Genomic DNA, 16,778 nt, shown 5'->3' with positions numbered 1-16,778 from the left:
TGATGTTGTTTATGGACTGATGATGGTCTCCCTCCGCTGTGTTTATAGTGAGACGAGGAGGAGCGGCCAGGGAGAGATCAGCTGGGCTCGTGAGCTGTCAGACTGTGTGACTGAGTCAGCTGTCAAAACAACAAACACTTGAATAAATGTGGAAGTTGGCTGTACCTACCTGTGTGTGCGTGTGTCTGTGCCTGGTGTATTCCACAAGTGGTGCCGAAACCCAGGAGAGTGCCGGTGGGGAAATGTCCGACCCACAGGCCGCGCCACCCGCCCAGCCTCTGCAATTCTTGGCGCAGATGCTGGCGGAGATGGCGACGATGAGCCGGGACCAGGCGGCCGACCAGCGTGCCCACCTGGCCGCGCTGCGGGAGCAGACGGACCGGCAGACGCAGGTTCTGGAGCGGCTGGTCGGGGCCGCTGCCACGCCGAAGCCCTCGCCACTGTCGGTGGCGGTGCCCCGGATGGGGGACGGGGACGACCCACAGGTTTTCTTGGAGACCTTCCGTGCCACGGCGGAGGCTTGCCAATGGCCGCGGGAGGAGTGGGCTCCGCGGCTGCTTCCCCTGCTGTCCGGGGAGGCACAAACACTCCGCGGCTGCTCCCCCTGCTGTCCGGGGAGGCACAAACAGCGGCCCTGAGTCTGCCTCCGGCGTCGAGGAGCAGCTTCGCGGACGTGAGCCGGGCGGTGGTGGACAGGCTAGGGCTCCGCCGGCGGTTCCGGGCCTGTCGGCTGGCTACAACGGACCGACCATTCGCCTGGGCCCGGCAGCTGCGCGACGCGGCGGTACGCTGGCTGCAACCGGGAACATCGGAGGGGGAGACGAAGCTGGTGGACAAGGTGGTGCTGGAGCAGTTCACGGAGGGATTGCCAGCGGAGACGGCGAGATGGGTCCGGTGCCACCGGCCCGCAAGCTTGGAGGTAGCGGTGACGCTGGCGGAGGACACACCAAGGGAGAAATTATGCGCAGCGCCTTTAGGCGGTCGAGAACGCGCGTCGCCCTAAAGAGAATAGGCAGGTCTCTCATCTCTAGAGGCCAAATTTCACGATTAGTTCTCTTCACTTACCTGTTACTGTCAAGTCAGACAGTCTAACTATTTTACTGTTGGTTTCTTCGACTCCGGTCAACCGCAAGCTTGGATGACGGTCTTGGCCTTGCAATACTTCACGTGGTTTCGATGTTTGGAGACTCTCACGCCGAAACGCTGTGGTGAGCTCCGGTCTTGCCACTGCGTGGCGTGCATTGGTTTTGATGGACACTGCTATCACCACATTAAGATATTTTTGTGAATCTGATTTTAGCTCTATTCACTGTAGCGCTGTGCGGTCAACGAGTGCCAAAGGACACAACCTTAGATACGCCGCTGGGCAGTGCAGTTAGTGACCCTCATGCAGGGAGAATAGACGCGAGTAGGATACATGGTCTTTTAGAAAGGAGTAATGAATTAAACCGAGTACAAAACAGGTGGCCCTGAGTTTGTTGCTCAAGGCCCCGATTGACGCCACGTAGCCATCTAAGCACCAGGGCAGATACAGGTGTTGAGTCGGCTTGCCCTCCCGGGCCGCTGACGCCCCCACTAACCCTTTCGCGTCGCTCTTAAGTTGTGTGGTATTGACCATACCAAGAGGGGAAACAGTGGAGACACCATTATGTTTTTCCAGTGTGGTGTGTAGTCTCGAGGCCAAAGTGTGAGCGCGCCGCCTGAGTTCCTAACGTTAGAGCAGCCATCGAGAGCGCCCGGGGCCGGGATTAGCCTTTTTCGTTTGTCAGGATGACAACACGGTTGCTACACAACGATCGCCCATGGAGAACCTGTCATAAACAACAGATAAAATAATCCAGTTTCTCAAGTAAAGTTTCATTAATCGAAAACACAGTTAGCTATGCAGCTGCAACACTCTAGTTGTTGGTAAAACGTGCAGCGGACAGCGCGGGGGCACCTTGAGGCAGGGGATTGTGAAAACTTTCCGCTGTTTTATTGGAAGTGCGGGCAGGTGAAGGAAAACTTCGTTATTGCTTTCGAGTTGTGTGGTATCTGTGCCGAACACCTCAAGGCACCCTTTGCCCTTGGACCTCACAGGCAGGACAATACAGTATTCCGCAACCAACTGAGTAAAGAGGAAAGCAATTCGCTGCCCTCCGCGTTATAGGAGGACCCGTCAGTATGGTGGCGGTCGTGTAACTTAATACGCCAGGCGATGGTGCGACACGCGAAGAATACTGTCAGCAGCAGCAACCCTCGTACACCAACACACCAAGCAGATCAAGGTCATCGCCCCGAAGGGCATTGCTGAGCAGAATGTGGTTGGACACTGAACATTGGTGAGGGTGTGTCCACCCTGGAAACATTCTGTAAAAACCTTACAATGTGAACGTTTTTTTAAACAACAATTATACATATACAATTGCTTGTAGGTTTACTTGCTAATATGAGTAAGACGTTCATAAAGGTAGTAATTATACCCTATTAGTCTTTAACTTATTGCCGTCTGTTATATTAAATGTTATAAAGGGCCACAAACAAGCTTACATAGAAACAGCATAGACATGGCGTGCACTCGTTTTAAGACCCACTGGCCGCTCGCGCATACCATGCGTTCGCTTATCTCTCCCTAATTCTGGGGTACCAATTGGGCCGACTGGGTTTCATCAGCCTACTGGGGGCAGTATGGAGCCAGTCAGCCACAGGTATTAAATAAATTAATGATTAGCGGCGGTTGCCGATTATACAACATCAAATAAAACGACGGATAGACGAACTAACAGAGTTAATTTCATTGTGTGCAAAGTATCTTTTAAAGTGCGCGGCCGATTCAAGCCAAATTTGGGACTCGATGACGCTTTCAAGATTTTCATTTATCAATCACATTTAAATCTGAATCATTATCTGTTTCAGTCTGATAATAATGCTGCGTTCCGAAACTACTTGAACTACCGGGGGCAGGAGCTTCGGCGGGTCCCTCAACGGGAAGCTTTCAATTCCGTTTCAGGACTCGCCGGGAGAGTTGTCACCCCTTATGGTGGATGACTTTTCCTCAGCTGGAGCAGTCTCCGTGACGGCACCCTAGGAGCGCTTCAGCCTTTACCAAGGTCATGGCTTAATTGCTATGAGTCACGTTGGATGCGCCCCCCTGATAAAAGGCCGCGCAAAACTTTTCATAACCGGGACGTTGTTTCGTCATTAACGGACAGCCTGCGAGAGAACCGAACACCGTATATTCATCTGAGTTTGATGTCGTGACACTCAAGAGCAGAGGAAACACAACAACCCAGTTGTTATTCACAAGGATGTGCGCCGCAGATGGTCGCCGCAATCGGGAAACGTTCTCTTTCCAGCACAGGCCACATTACCCACTATAACCCCAACAGACGTGCAGAGGCATAGGGCTATGAGAAAACTCTGGAGCGAATAACAGCCCGATTTTATTGGCCGGGCATCCGAGCGGATGTGCGCCGCTGGTGTGCGTCCTGCCCGGACTGCCAACTTGTTAACCAGCCGGCCATACCGAAGGCGCCGCTGCGCCCTCTCCCCCTCATTGAGGCCCCTGTTTATGAGCGCCACGTGCATATGTAAGTTATATAAAATGGAACACTCCATACGGGGAACCGTTTCAACCGGAATGCACCGGCTTATCCGACTTACTCTGTAGTGTTTAGTCACGCAACATTCCTGGTGGATTATCAGCAACAGCACTAAACATATATGTTCTGACTAGTGACATCGTTAAAAATGGCGCACACTAACAAATTTGCTCCACACCGAAGACAAGTTCGCTGACAGCGCAAACGCAATCGTCCTCGTGTCATATTGCAAGAGTTGCTGCGCAGAAATACACAGAAAAGCACATGTGAAGTTTCAGCCGTCAGTCTCCACGAAAAGTTCTCAGGTGCCACATGATAATCTCCGAGAAAAGTCAAACCTAAATGATAACAGTGAGACAATTGACATCGTATATTTATTAATAATAATGGAAGAAACAAGGCATTGTGTCTCTGTACAATTTCTGCCCCTCTTGGTCCTTATTAGCGCGAGGGAACTGCTACGATTAACTGGGCATTAAATCTTATTCGGTCAAACCAGCGATCTACCACCCTCAGACCCTGATTGGCCAGCTGGTTGTGGACGCGGCTGCATGAGAACGTCTTGCGAATAAAAGACTTTAAAGTCCAAAGATTCGGCAGCAAAAGTTTCATTTAACCGAGTGCGAATGTGAACAGCAAATTGTGGGCCTCTATTTCTCTTTTCAACACTGGCTTGTATTTCCCCTTTTTGTTTTATTAGGCGATCAACCGACTGCATGGAGAAGTCCAGCATTTACTCATTAAATGCTCTATTTTCTCTTTCCATGTTTCTTTTTTTGCACAGCCATATTTTTTCCTGATTTTTCGCTCCCTTTCTTCAATTCACTGTTTTTCTATTTTCTTTTTCTCCACTTTCTCCAGTGCTATCGTCTGTATTTCTCCCTTTTTTTCTACATTGCCGTCTTTCTTCTTCTTTCTACTCTTTTCACATGTAACTCTACGCTGTCAGGGCTGCAGAGTCCAAGTGTTTAGCACCCGGAATGCACAAATTTAATTGACTGAGTGGCTGAACTTGCATCCAATTTGCCTGTGTTTCTTCAGCCACAGAGCCGCTACCGTAAAGAGCAGAAAAACTGCGCCAATTAAAATAGAAGCGCCCATCAGGTTTTAAATCTGTTTTGGTTGTGGGTCCGTGTCTGTATGGGACCCAGTGAGCGGTTGGACCTGAGAGCAAAACTCCACACTTTGGGGAGGTTGTCACGGGAGAATTTGCTCCAGGCTCAGCAGCGTCAGCAACGCCTGTATGACAGAGGGGCTAGGCTCAGGCAATTTTCACCGGGAGATAAAGTGCTTGTGTTACTCCCTACTTCCAGCTCGAAGTTGCTCGCCAAGTGGCAAGGACCCTTTGTGGTCACACGGCGAGTCGGGGACGTGGACTATGAGGTCGCTCGGTCGGACAGGGGAGGAGCCACGCAGATTTATCACCTCAATCTCCTCAAACTGTGGCGAGAGGTTGAAACCGCTTCTCTGGTGAGCTTGGTGAAGGAGAGAGATGAGTTGGGGCCTGAGGTGCCAAATTCTATCATTCCCACCTCCCTCCCTTGTGATGACCATCTCACACAGGCCCAGAGAGCGGATGTTGTCGCGTTGCAACAGCGTTTTGCGGACGTGTTCTCCCCCCTGCCCGGCCGGACGTCCCTCATCGAGCACCATTTCGTGACGCAGCCCGGCGTGACGGTGCGTTCACGGCCCTACAGGCTCCCGGAGCATAAGCGAAAAATCGTGCAGAGGGAATTGGCGGAAATGCTGAGGATGGGAGTAATAGAAGAGTCGCACAGCGCCTGGTGTAGCCCCATCGTTCTGGTGGCGAAGAAGGATGGGTCTATACGGTTCTGTGTCGACTATCGCAGGGTGAACGAAGTGTCACGCTTTGATGCCTACCCCATGCCTCGGGTCGACGAGCTCCTGGACCGGTTAGGCACGGCCCGCTTTTTCACGACACTGGACTTAACCAAGGGCTATTGGCAGATTCCCTTGTCTGCCGAGGCCAGGGAGAAAACGGCCTTCTCCACTCCGTACGGTTTGTACCAGTTCGTGACACTTCCGTTTGGCCTGTTCGGGGCCCCGGCCACTTTCCAGCGTCTCATGGACCGGGTACTGCGTCCGCACGCAGCGTATGCTGCCGCCTACCTGGATGACGTGATCATCCACAGCGACACCTGGGCGGAGCATGTGCTGCGGGTGGCCGCGGTCCTGGAGTCCCTGAGGTAAAACCATTCTATACACTTTTACCAGATGTGTTTTCTGCTGTATGACCTTTTATGATTTGTTATTGTGGACCTGAGAGACCTCTTGTGGACACTTTGGAGTACTGCTGATAACGCAATCCGAAAACACAAACAATATTCTTTTGTATCAATCTATAATACTTCAAATTTAAAAAGTTAAATTATGCTTTACAAAACACCCATACTCACCGGACACAGCACCGAAGTCAAGTTTCTCCAAATCTGACAGAAAAACAAATTCAGTCAGGGAAATAATTATTTGATCTCCTGCTGAATTTGTAAGTTTGTTCATATGCAAAGAAATGAACAGTCTCTAATATTTATAGCAGCATCATTTCAATGCTGAGAGACAGAATATCAACCAAAAAAAAGGGGGGGGGGGGCCCACATTATATAAAATTTATGGATTGATTGGGATTTCATTGAGTGAAGTAACTATTTGATCCCCTACAACCCAGCCAGAGCTCTAGAATCCTTCCAGCCTCACCACCATCAGAGCCAGAGACAAGAGTGTAGACCTGCACAAGGCGGGAAGCGGCTACAAGACCCTCAGCAAAAAGCTTGGTGAGAAGGAGACCGCTGTTGGTGCGATTATTCAGAAATGGAAGAAATATAAAATGACCATCAAACACCCTCAGTCTGGAGCACGATGCAAGATTTTACCTCATGATGTGAGGATGACTATGAGAAAGATGTGGTCAAGACGGCTGCTATCGCATCTCTGCCCGCGCCCCCAGACGAGAAAGATGTGGTCAGCTGAGACTGGAGAAACACTTGGATGAGTGATGAAACATTTCTCTCACTGAAACATCCAGATGAACAGAATCAACCTTTTGGGCTCCATAAGGGTAAGAACTTGTGCTCTGGAAAAAGGATATTGGATGGATCATTAATAGTTTTATGAGCCTCATGAACAACTTTTTTTTTTTTTTTTAAGTTTAATAGATAAATGAACTGACCCCTAGGGCCAGTCATTTGGATGTAATTTGCTTGTAAGGATTGTTCTTTCATAGTCTCTCTCCATTAAAATGAAAATACCATAAAAATGTCTGTTGTTTTTTCATTGTCCTTGCATAACCAAAGTGCATTTGAGCTTCAGGGCACAAACTGATGGCCGGACATTCTCCTTAAGGATTTTCTGAGAGCAGAATTCATCGACCCATCACTTAGAGCAAATCATCCTTGAGGATCATTCAGATGGGTTTTTTGTTTTTGTTTTTGTTTTGCAAATTTAAAATGAGCCTTCATCTTCTTTTTGGTCAGTAGTGGCTTTCTCCTTAAACTCTCCCATGGATGCCATTTTTGCCCAGTCTTTTTTTTTATTGTTGAATCATAAACTCTGACTATAAATGAGACAAGTGAGGCCTGCACTTCTTTAGATTTTGCTCTGTGTTGTTTTTTTTAAGGGTTTTTTCTTCTTTTTTTTTGGTGACAACTTGGATGAGTTGTTGGAGTAATTTCAGTAGGCCAGCCATTCCTGGAATTGACTGTTCTTCCAGGAATAACTGGGTGACATGATGCTTTCTTCCAGAACCAATAAGAATAGAAAGATAGATTTACATCACACCTGACAGCATATTTAACATATTTTGACTATCAGCAAAACAAGAAGTGCTAGATTGAGCAGTTAAAGAGAAAGTGGGTTACCATCAGAAAGTGATATACTAAAAAATAAATTACTAACTAAACTTGTTGAAAGGAAAGTGTTCAAAGACATTCCAGACTTTTAACAATTTCCCGTATATAAATAGGGTAGTCAAGTATCATATATGTCAGTCAGTAATGACTCAAGAAAGTTACCTGAAAAAAGTTCAAACATTTGCTTTGAAGGGTTTGGTAAATCCTTTTCTGTCTATGTAGGATCTCTGAGCTCTGTGTGGTGTTCTTGGTTAGCTGATATCATAAATGAGCCATTTACTTGAATTAAACTGAGAAATTACATTGACAAAAATCCTCAGGTACCTTTTAAATGTACAGTAACTGATGCTGTTCTTTCTAAATGAAGTTTCTCCCTTTCCACCACACCCTTAGTCACCCTAAGCTGTGACATGTGTTGTTTGTAAGTGGTGGAGATTTTAGTTGCCATACTTTCTCATACATGTTTTCTTTTTAATAAAACAATCGCTTCTGCTACTAACACAGCATTTTTTTAAACTATGCCAATTTAATGCTTCTAACTTTGTTGATGGCCAGAATATTTGTAATATGATGATAGTCAGGTGAGATCTAAATTTTAACATATTTTATTTATTGTGTAATTAGAAGAACAAAGGTTACTAAAATAAAAAAAAAACAACTGTTAACATTTATTTGTTTTCTACTGTGATATCCTTCATATTAATATCACCATGTTTCAGTGAGCCTGCTGTGACTGTGCACCTAACACAAGTCCACAGCTCTGGAGACACCGCTGAGAGCTGAGTGAACATTAAATACATTCACACTCTGTATAGATGGAAGTATGCAAATTTTCAGACGATGTTTGCAGCACTGCATCCCAGCCTGACCGCAAAGATTTATCATGTGTTTCGATAAATAAATATTTGTTAACAGGAAGAGTTACCCTCCAGTGAATTTGAAGATAACTTTATATTAATGTCACTTCCATCCCTTTTTCCTAGGGCGAGAAGCAGGGTACACCCTGGACAGGTCGCCAGTCTGTTACAGGGCTAAAACACTCACATTAGAATCACTACCCTAACGTGCATGTTTCTGGATTTTGGGGAGGAACCTACGCAGACACGGGGAAAACACGCACAGCCGACACTGAAACTCTCCACCCTGGACCTTCTTACTAGAAGGTGGATGGTGCCACCACACAGCACCACCTGCTGCCCCTGCTGAACTTGGATCTAAATTGATGCTTAACGAAACTGTGAGATTTGCTGCTGCCAGCAGAGGGCGTGCTCGTGCCACTTTTCGTGCTCGCTTGAATCCAGTGGCGCACTGAATGGCACGGCTGTAAAGAGGCAGGGCTGGGAGGCAGAGACACACGACACAGGTCTGCTCGGCAGAGGAGGAGGACTCAGTTCATAGCCAGCCTGCGGTGGAAATAAACGCTGCGTGTCCTACTCTAAACCGCAGTTTTGTATCGGTGGCGAGTCGCGTTGAAGAAACAGAAAGGTAAAGACTGCAGCAGCCGCTCAGACGGGAATATTTCCACAAGACTGCGCAGAAGAAGAAGACGATTACTGTGAGTTTGATGCGTCACACCAAAGATTCGTACAGACGAAAACAAAATGACAGTAGCCACCGACACAGATGTTCACCCAACATCTTTTACAACCTTGTGGACATTGTGTCTCACAGCGTCAGTTCTCAGGTGTTGTCACGACAGGTGAACAACTGCAGGTGTGCGAGTCAGCCAGCTGCTCCGTTTGTAGTCTGATAAAGAGGTGGAGGTGTCATTTCTCTGAATAACTCAGTTTTAAAAAAAAGAAAAGATATGTTCTGCCGAAAGAGTCATAATTTTAGATCTTCTTAACATATTCATGCTAAGTTCACGTGTGACATCAGGTGAATTCCATCCTTCACTCTGAATGTAAATCTTGTTGATTTTATTTAGATGAGTGCTGCTCTACAGTTCTGTCTTCCTTTATATATATTTTATAGCCGTTTTCTATTAAATGAAGTCCTCCTCCCCTCATGTATCTGCACATGTGAGCCTGGGCTTGCACATTTACAGAGAAACAGACAGTTTGATGGGAAATGAGGCAAGCATAGTTGGAAGTTGTGCAACTGAGGATGGAGCAAGGAAAGTGTGGTTCGAAATGTGATGACAGTTAATGGGTGAAGTGATCTTTTTAACTTCCTGTGTGTGTTTTGAGAGCCTGGTGAACGACAATTAGATTTCCACATTTCATGGCCTGGCACGTGGATACACTTCTCAGGAACCTTTCCTGCATTTGACATGCAAAACACCAAATTTCTCTCTGTACGTGCTGGCCCGCGCCTCAGCATCTGTCACGTTCTCACTGCTCTTTCTACAGCGAGGTGCTACATTTCTCTGCTGGTATTTGGCAGCTGAACTCCTCACAGACAGCCCCTTTCATCCCGATGCGCCTCCACACCAAAGGCCTGAGCTGCGACCACTGTGAAACAGTTTTAAGAGTCCAAAAGAAGAAGAGCCACAACCTGTAGGCTGCTTTAGATACTGTTTAGTTGCGGCTCAGCTAACGAGTTTCTTTTTTACGTGATATATGATTGACTTCACTGAGTTTTGCTTTGTTGCTGTGAATAATCACATGGGAAGCATAAGAGTGCAGTTTTCTCTCGGTTATGAGGAGCAGTTGATGATAAATTCCTCCTTTTGGAAATGCTTCTGGTGTTATTCACGTTGTGGTTCATAAAGCAACAAATGCTGCTCAAATATCTTCTCATTGGTCCTTGAGATATTGCAGAAATTAGACGCTAATTTGAATAATCAGTCAAATCTGACTAGCTCCAAGCCGGCCTATACTACAAAGACAAAGCATCTATATATAAATGTGTAATCTCTTCATTAACTTCCTGTTCCTGCTTCATTTGACTGGGAGACAGGTGGGGTTTGTCCAGGCTGACCAGCTTGCCGCAGGATTTTTGACAGGAAAATGGCTCATGCAAATCCCCTGCTCTCTCCTTGGGAGTAACACCTGTGCTCCTGTCCTGTGCTGCCTGCTGCCTTTGCACTGAAAAGAGTGAGACGCACTCGTGCATTACATAATGTTTTCCATTTGAGTGGCAGCAGAAGTGCCTCAGCACCGCGAAGCCCAAACTGTCAACACAAATCATATTTGATGATTCTGTGACTTTCTGCAGTTTTGTGTCTTTCCCTGGAGTTTTACCGGATTCTTTCTTACTTCAGTAATTAAACAGAGGTACTTGTTTGCAGAGGGGCCTCACAGGGCACTCATACAGCTTTTTTTCCCCAAATATATGAGCACCCTGTGTAAAAAGGTAGCACAATTACCAGCTGTAGGGTTTTTAAGTTCAGTCTTGTGATTTATGGGTCAAAGAGCACTCTGTGTACTGTGATCGTACTGTACCATGGGATTCGAGTAGTGATATGACCAAAATAACAGGCGTATGAGACTCATTAAGACAGTTACATAAGTCAGTGGTCTGAACATTAGCTCGCAGCGCTCTCATTCCTGATAATGGTTTGAGTGACCAGTGTGCCACACCCCTGTGTGGCACACTGCTGTTCTTACCGGCCTCGCAGCGCCGCCCTGTTGAGCCTTCCGCTCCACTCCTCCCCTGCAGCTGCGCCCGGGGCCACGCCTCCGCCACAGTAATCTATTTGTAAGTTGCATATTAAATATTTTTCAGACTTTGGTCTTTGTTCTTTTTCATTATGTAATTGAGCAGTTGTATCAATTGATAATTAAATCACTATAATGAAACAATCAGACAGTCATCTCGAATGAAATGTTTAAGTTACATTGTGAAATGCTAATATTTTGGTGTTGAGTTGTATCATTTGGAACATGAATAACACATTGTCAGCATTCATGCTTCCCAAAGTAAGGTGTGCTGCCAACATTTTTTGGCTTCAATTGCGCTTCCAGTTTGGTGCCAAAACTTCTTAGAAGACTATTTTCTGTGTATTATTCTTTCCTTTTTCTTTCCCAACCAGTTGTGCCGGATAACTGGTGTAACCGGTTTCTGCTTCATCCCGCTGCAACAGTTCGGCCCAAACAGACTCCTCGACTCTGCGTTGTGTTGTGTTTTTTAAAAAGACAAGGAGTCTCTTATCGATCTTTGCCACTTTATTGCCTGAATGGAAACAATGGTGTATTATCAGTGCACAGGCTCGCCACACACCACTCCGCACAGCACACTACGGCAGAACATCTCATTAGCATTCCGCTTTAGCATACAGTTTTACACAATAACAAACAAATGAAAAGTACATAAAACTGATGTTGGACATGTGTCCACTAAGCACTTATTAGACTCGGTGCTCGTCAGCTAATCAAACATGTTTTACGTGCCTGTACTACTTAGCTATATCGTGTGCGGAACAATACAACTCACCTCTCGTATGGCTACGGCAGACTGGCAGCGATTACTGCAGCCAGCCTCACCTAACCAGCCACACCGAGAGGCTTAGCTAGTTCCCTTAAAAAGCCCTCATCAGGGCCATCAGATAGTCTCTCACTACCTGTTCTGTCAGTCTACAGTCTTGCTTATACTGTTTGCTCGGTCTTGCCTTTGCAATACTTCACCTGTCCGGTGGAGGACCCGAACGCTGTGAGCTCGGTCTTGCCACTGCTGCCATGGTATATGGAGTGCACACCACATAAGTTATTTTTGATCTGTAGCTCTATTTCACTGCGTGTCAAAGTGCCAACATGACTTAAATAAATACATAATTTAAATAATGAATTAAATGTGTTGTTAATTAATTAAAATAGGTTTTGTAGCTCCCGCTAAGTTGAAAAACAAACACAATGTGTTTTTGATTTTTACTGGCATTTCTTGGACACAGGTGCTACCAACGATGCCGTGAGAACTGTATAAACAACATAAAATAATCAATTTTCACAGTAAGTTGTTCTTAATGAAAACACATCTTGCAGTGCACACTCTTTACCCACAGGTGGAAAACTTCGTTGTATGTGTCTCCAAATCTGTACCAGGCACCAACTGAGAAAGGAAAGCATGCTGCCCTCTACCGAGTGTGGCGTGTAACTGAAAATACTGTCAACCCAAACAACAGACTGAACATTGGTTCCACCCTGGAAACATTCTGTAAAACCTTTAAATGTGAGTTTTTAAAACCAACAATGTATACATTACAATCTGATTTATTAAAAATAAAGTATCTTAACTTATTTATTGCAACTTAAAACCATGAAATTATCTTAAACTGCATAACTGCTGGTGACAGCAGCCACAGGTATTAATAAATTAATTACATAAATAAATAATTAAATAACAATTAATTTCATTGAAAATCTTTTTAAAAAATTTATCATTTCAAATTTTCATTTATAATCACATTTAATGAATTCATTATCTGTTTCATTAAATAATTATTAATTTATTAATTCTTTAATGGTGTATTTCAGGGGTATTCAACTAAAATTTAAAGAGTTCCAGCTGGAGAAAATTTCTTGAAGCAAACATCACAATGTCTAATCACATAAACAGTGTGATAAATATATCAAAAACATTTTCATTATATGTAGTATATAAAAAAAATATTCTGTTCACGCAACATAGAACTAAACATATATGTTTGACTAGTGACATGTTAAATGCGCACACTAAAAATTTCAAAGTAGAGGTCCTTTTCAAAATAACAGAAAATAAGAAAATGATGCATGTTGAAATAAACTAAATACAGAAAAATTACATAAATGGAGAAAAAGCTTGTATTTCCCCTTTTGTGTTTTATTAGGCGATCAACCGACTGCATGGAGAAGTCCAGCATTTACTCATTAAATGCTCTATTTTCTCTTTCCATGTTTCTTTTTTTGCACAGCCATATTTTTTCCTGATTTTTCGCTCCCTTTCTTCAATTCACTGTTTTTCTATTTTCTTTTTCTCCACTTTCTCCAGTGCTATCGTCTGTATTTCTCCCTTTTTTTCTACATTGCCGTCTTTCTTCTTCTTTCTACTCTTTTCACATGTAACTCTACGCTGTCAGGGCTGCAGAGTCCAAGTGTTTAGCACCCGGAATGCACAAATTTAATTGACTGAGTGGCTGAACTTGCATCCAATTTGCCTGTGTTTCTTCAGCCACAGAGCCGCTACCGTAAAGAGCAGAAAAACTGCGCCAATTAAAATAGAAGCGCCCATCAGGTTTTAAATCTGTTTTGGTTGTGGGTCCGTGTCTGTATGGGACAGTTTGTGGGTCTGGACTCAGACTCACAGTGTTAGTGACCTCTGATGTATTCAATTAATTCTTTTAGCACTCTAAATCAATTAATTTTATTGGTCAACCTCAGTCATGAAACTCAGGGGGTTAATCGAGGTTCATGCTGATTAAGTCAAAACCATTGTTTTGCCCTGGTGGCCATTCTTCTAGTGGGCATTTCTCAGTACCAAGTAGGCCAAGTGGCCCACTATAAAACCATTCTATACACTTTTACCAGATGTGTTTTCTGCTGTATGCAACCTTTTATGATTTGTTATTGTGGACCTGAGAGACCTCTTGTGGACACTTTGGAGTACTGCTGATAACGCAATCCGAAAACACAAACAATATTCTTTTGTATCAATCTATAATACTTCAAATTTAAAAAGTTAAATTATGCTTTACAAAACACCCATACTCACCGGACACAGCACCGAAGTCAAGTTTCTCCAAATCTGACAGAAAAACAAATTCAGTCAGGGAAATAATTATTTGATCTCCTGCTGAATTTGTAAGTTTGTTCATATGCAAAGAAATGAACAGTCTCTAATATTTATAGCAGCATCATTTCAATGCTGAGAGACAGAATATCAACCAAAAAAAAGGGGGGGGGGGGGGGGACCCACATTATATAAAATTTATGGATTGATTGGGATTTCATTGAGTGAAGTAACTATTTGATCCCCTACAACCCAGCCAGAGCTCTAGAATCCTTCCAGCCTCACCACCATCAGAGCCAGAGACAAGAGTGTAGACCTGCACAAGGCGGGAAGCGGCTACAAGACCCTCAGCAAAAAGCTTGGTGAGAAGGAGACCGCTGTTGGTGCGATTATTCAGAAATGGAAGAAATATAAAATGACCATCAAACACCCTCAGTCTGGAGCACGATGCAAGATTTTACCTCATGATGTGAGGATGACTATGAGAAAGATGTGGTCAGCTGAGACTGGAGAAACACTTGGATGAGTGATGAAACATTTCTCTCACTGAAACATCCAGATGAACAGAATCAACCTTTTGGGCTCCATAAGGGTAAGAACTTGTGCTCTGGAAAAAGGATATTGGATGGATCATTAATAGTTTTATGAGCCTCATGAACAACTTTTTTTTTTTTTTTCAGTTTCATAGATAAATGAACTGACCCCTAGGGCCAGTCATTTGGATGTAATTTGCTTGTAAGGATTGTTCTTTCATAGTCTCTCTCCATTAAAATGAAAATACCATAAAAATGTCTGTTGTTTTTTCATTGTCCTTGCATAACCAAAGTGCATTTGAGCTTCAGGGCACAAACTGATGGCCGGACATTCTCCTTAAGGATTTTCTGAGAGCAGAATTCATCGACCCATCACTTAGAGCAAATCATCCTTGAGGATCATTCAGATGGGTTTTTTGTTTTTGTTTTTGTTTTGCAAATTTAAAATGAGCCTTCATCTTCTTTTTGGTCAGTAGTGGCTTTCTCCTTAAACTCTCCCATGGATGCCATTTTTGCCCAGTCTTTTTTTTTTATTGTTGAATCATAAACTCTGACTATAAATGAGACAAGTGAGGCCTGCACTTCTTTAGATTTTGCTCTGTGTTGTTTTTTTTAAGGGTTTTTTCTTCTTTTTTTTTGGTGACAACTTGGATGAGTTGTTGGAGTAATTTCAGTAGGCCAGCCATTCCTGGAATTGACTGTTCTTCCAGGAATAACTGGGTGACATGATGCTTTCTTCCAGAACCAATAAGAATAGAAAGATAGATTTACATCACACCTGACAGCATATTTAACATATTTTGACTATCAGCAAAACAAGAAGTGCTAGATTGAGCAGTTAAAGAGAAAGTGGGTTACCATCAGAAAGTGATATACTAAAAAATAAATTACTAACTAAACTTGTTGAAAGGAAAGTGTTCAAAGACATTCCAGACTTTTAACAATTTCCCGTATATAAATAGGGTAGTCAAGTATCATATATGTCAGTCAGTAATGACTCAAGAAAGTTACCTGAAAAAAGTTCAAACATTTGCTTTGAAGGGTTTGGTAAATCCTTTTCTGTCTATGTAGGATCTCTGAGCTCTGTGTGGTGTTCTTGGTTAGCTGATATCATAAATGAGCCATTTACTTGAATTAAACTGAGAAATTACATTGACAAAAATCCTCAGGTACCTTTTAAATGTACAGTAACTGATGCTGTTCTTTCTAAATGAAGTTTCTCCCTTTCCACCACACCCTTAGTCACCCTAAGCTGTGACATGTGTTGTTTGTAAGTGGTGGAGATTTTAGTTGCCATACTTTCTCATACATGTTTTCTTTTTAATAAAACAATCGCTTCTGCTACTAACACAGCATTTTTTTAAACTATGCCAATTTAATGCTTCTAACTTTGTTGATGGCCAGAATATTTGTAATATGATGATAGTCAGGTGAGATCTAAATTTTAACATATTTTATTTATTGTGTAATTAGAAGAACAAAGGTTACTAAAATAAAAAAAAAACAACTGTTAACATTTATTTGTTTTCTACTGTGATATCCTTCATATTAATATCACCATGTTTCAGTGAGCCTGCTGTGACTGTGCACCTAACACAAGTCCACAGCTCTGGAGACACCGCTGAGAGCTGAGTGAACATTAAATACATTCACACTCTGTATAGATGGAAGTATGCAAATTTTCAGACGATGTTTGCAGCACTGCATCCCAGCCTGACCGCAAAGATTTATCATGTGTTTCGATAAATAAATATTTGTTAACAGGAAGAGTTACCCTCCAGTGAATTTGAAGATAACTTTATATTAATGTCACTTCCATCCCTTTTTCCTAGGGCGAGAAGCAGGGTACACCCTGGACAGGTCGCCAGTCTGTTACAGGGCTAAAACACTCACATTAGAATCACTACCCTAACGTGCATGTTTCTGGATTTTGGGGAGGAACCTACGCAGACACGGGGAAAACACGCACAGCCGACACTGAAACTCTCCACCCTGGACCTTCTTGCTAGAAGGTGGATGGTGCCAGCACACAGCACCACCTGCTGCCCCTGCTGAACTTGGATCTAAATTGATGCTTAACGAAACTGTGAGATTTGCTGCTGCCAGCAGAGGGCGTGCTCGTGCCACTTTTCGTGCTCGCTTGAATCCAGTGG

At 43.9% G+C, this 16,778-nt stretch overlaps 1 protein-coding gene across 1 annotated transcript in view; it reads right to left on the bottom strand.

Moving 5' to 3' along the window:
• Positions 1–1,242, bottom strand: part of LOC121814586 — a 3,335-nt gene extending 2,093 nt beyond the window's left edge. Inside the window, exons 1-3 of the mRNA XM_042221257.1 lie at positions 1,135–1,242; positions 605–999; positions 137–563 (exon numbers count right to left, since the gene is read on the bottom strand). Coding sequence (XP_042077191.1) covers positions 137–563; positions 605–999; positions 1,135–1,242 — 930 coding nt within the window. The remainder of the gene's footprint in view (positions 1–136; positions 564–604; positions 1,000–1,134) is intronic.
• Positions 1,243–16,778: the final 15,536 nt, after the last annotated feature.

Source organism: Haplochromis burtoni, unplaced genomic scaffold (assembly GCF_018398535.1).
Source record: "Haplochromis burtoni strain Fernald_Lab_line unplaced genomic scaffold, NCSU_Asbu1 Contig_63, whole genome shotgun sequence".
Lineage (NCBI taxonomy): Eukaryota > Metazoa > Chordata > Actinopteri > Cichliformes > Cichlidae > Haplochromis > Haplochromis burtoni.
The sequence above is the reverse complement of the archived record's forward strand: the minus strand, read 5'-3'. Positions and strand labels throughout refer to the sequence as shown.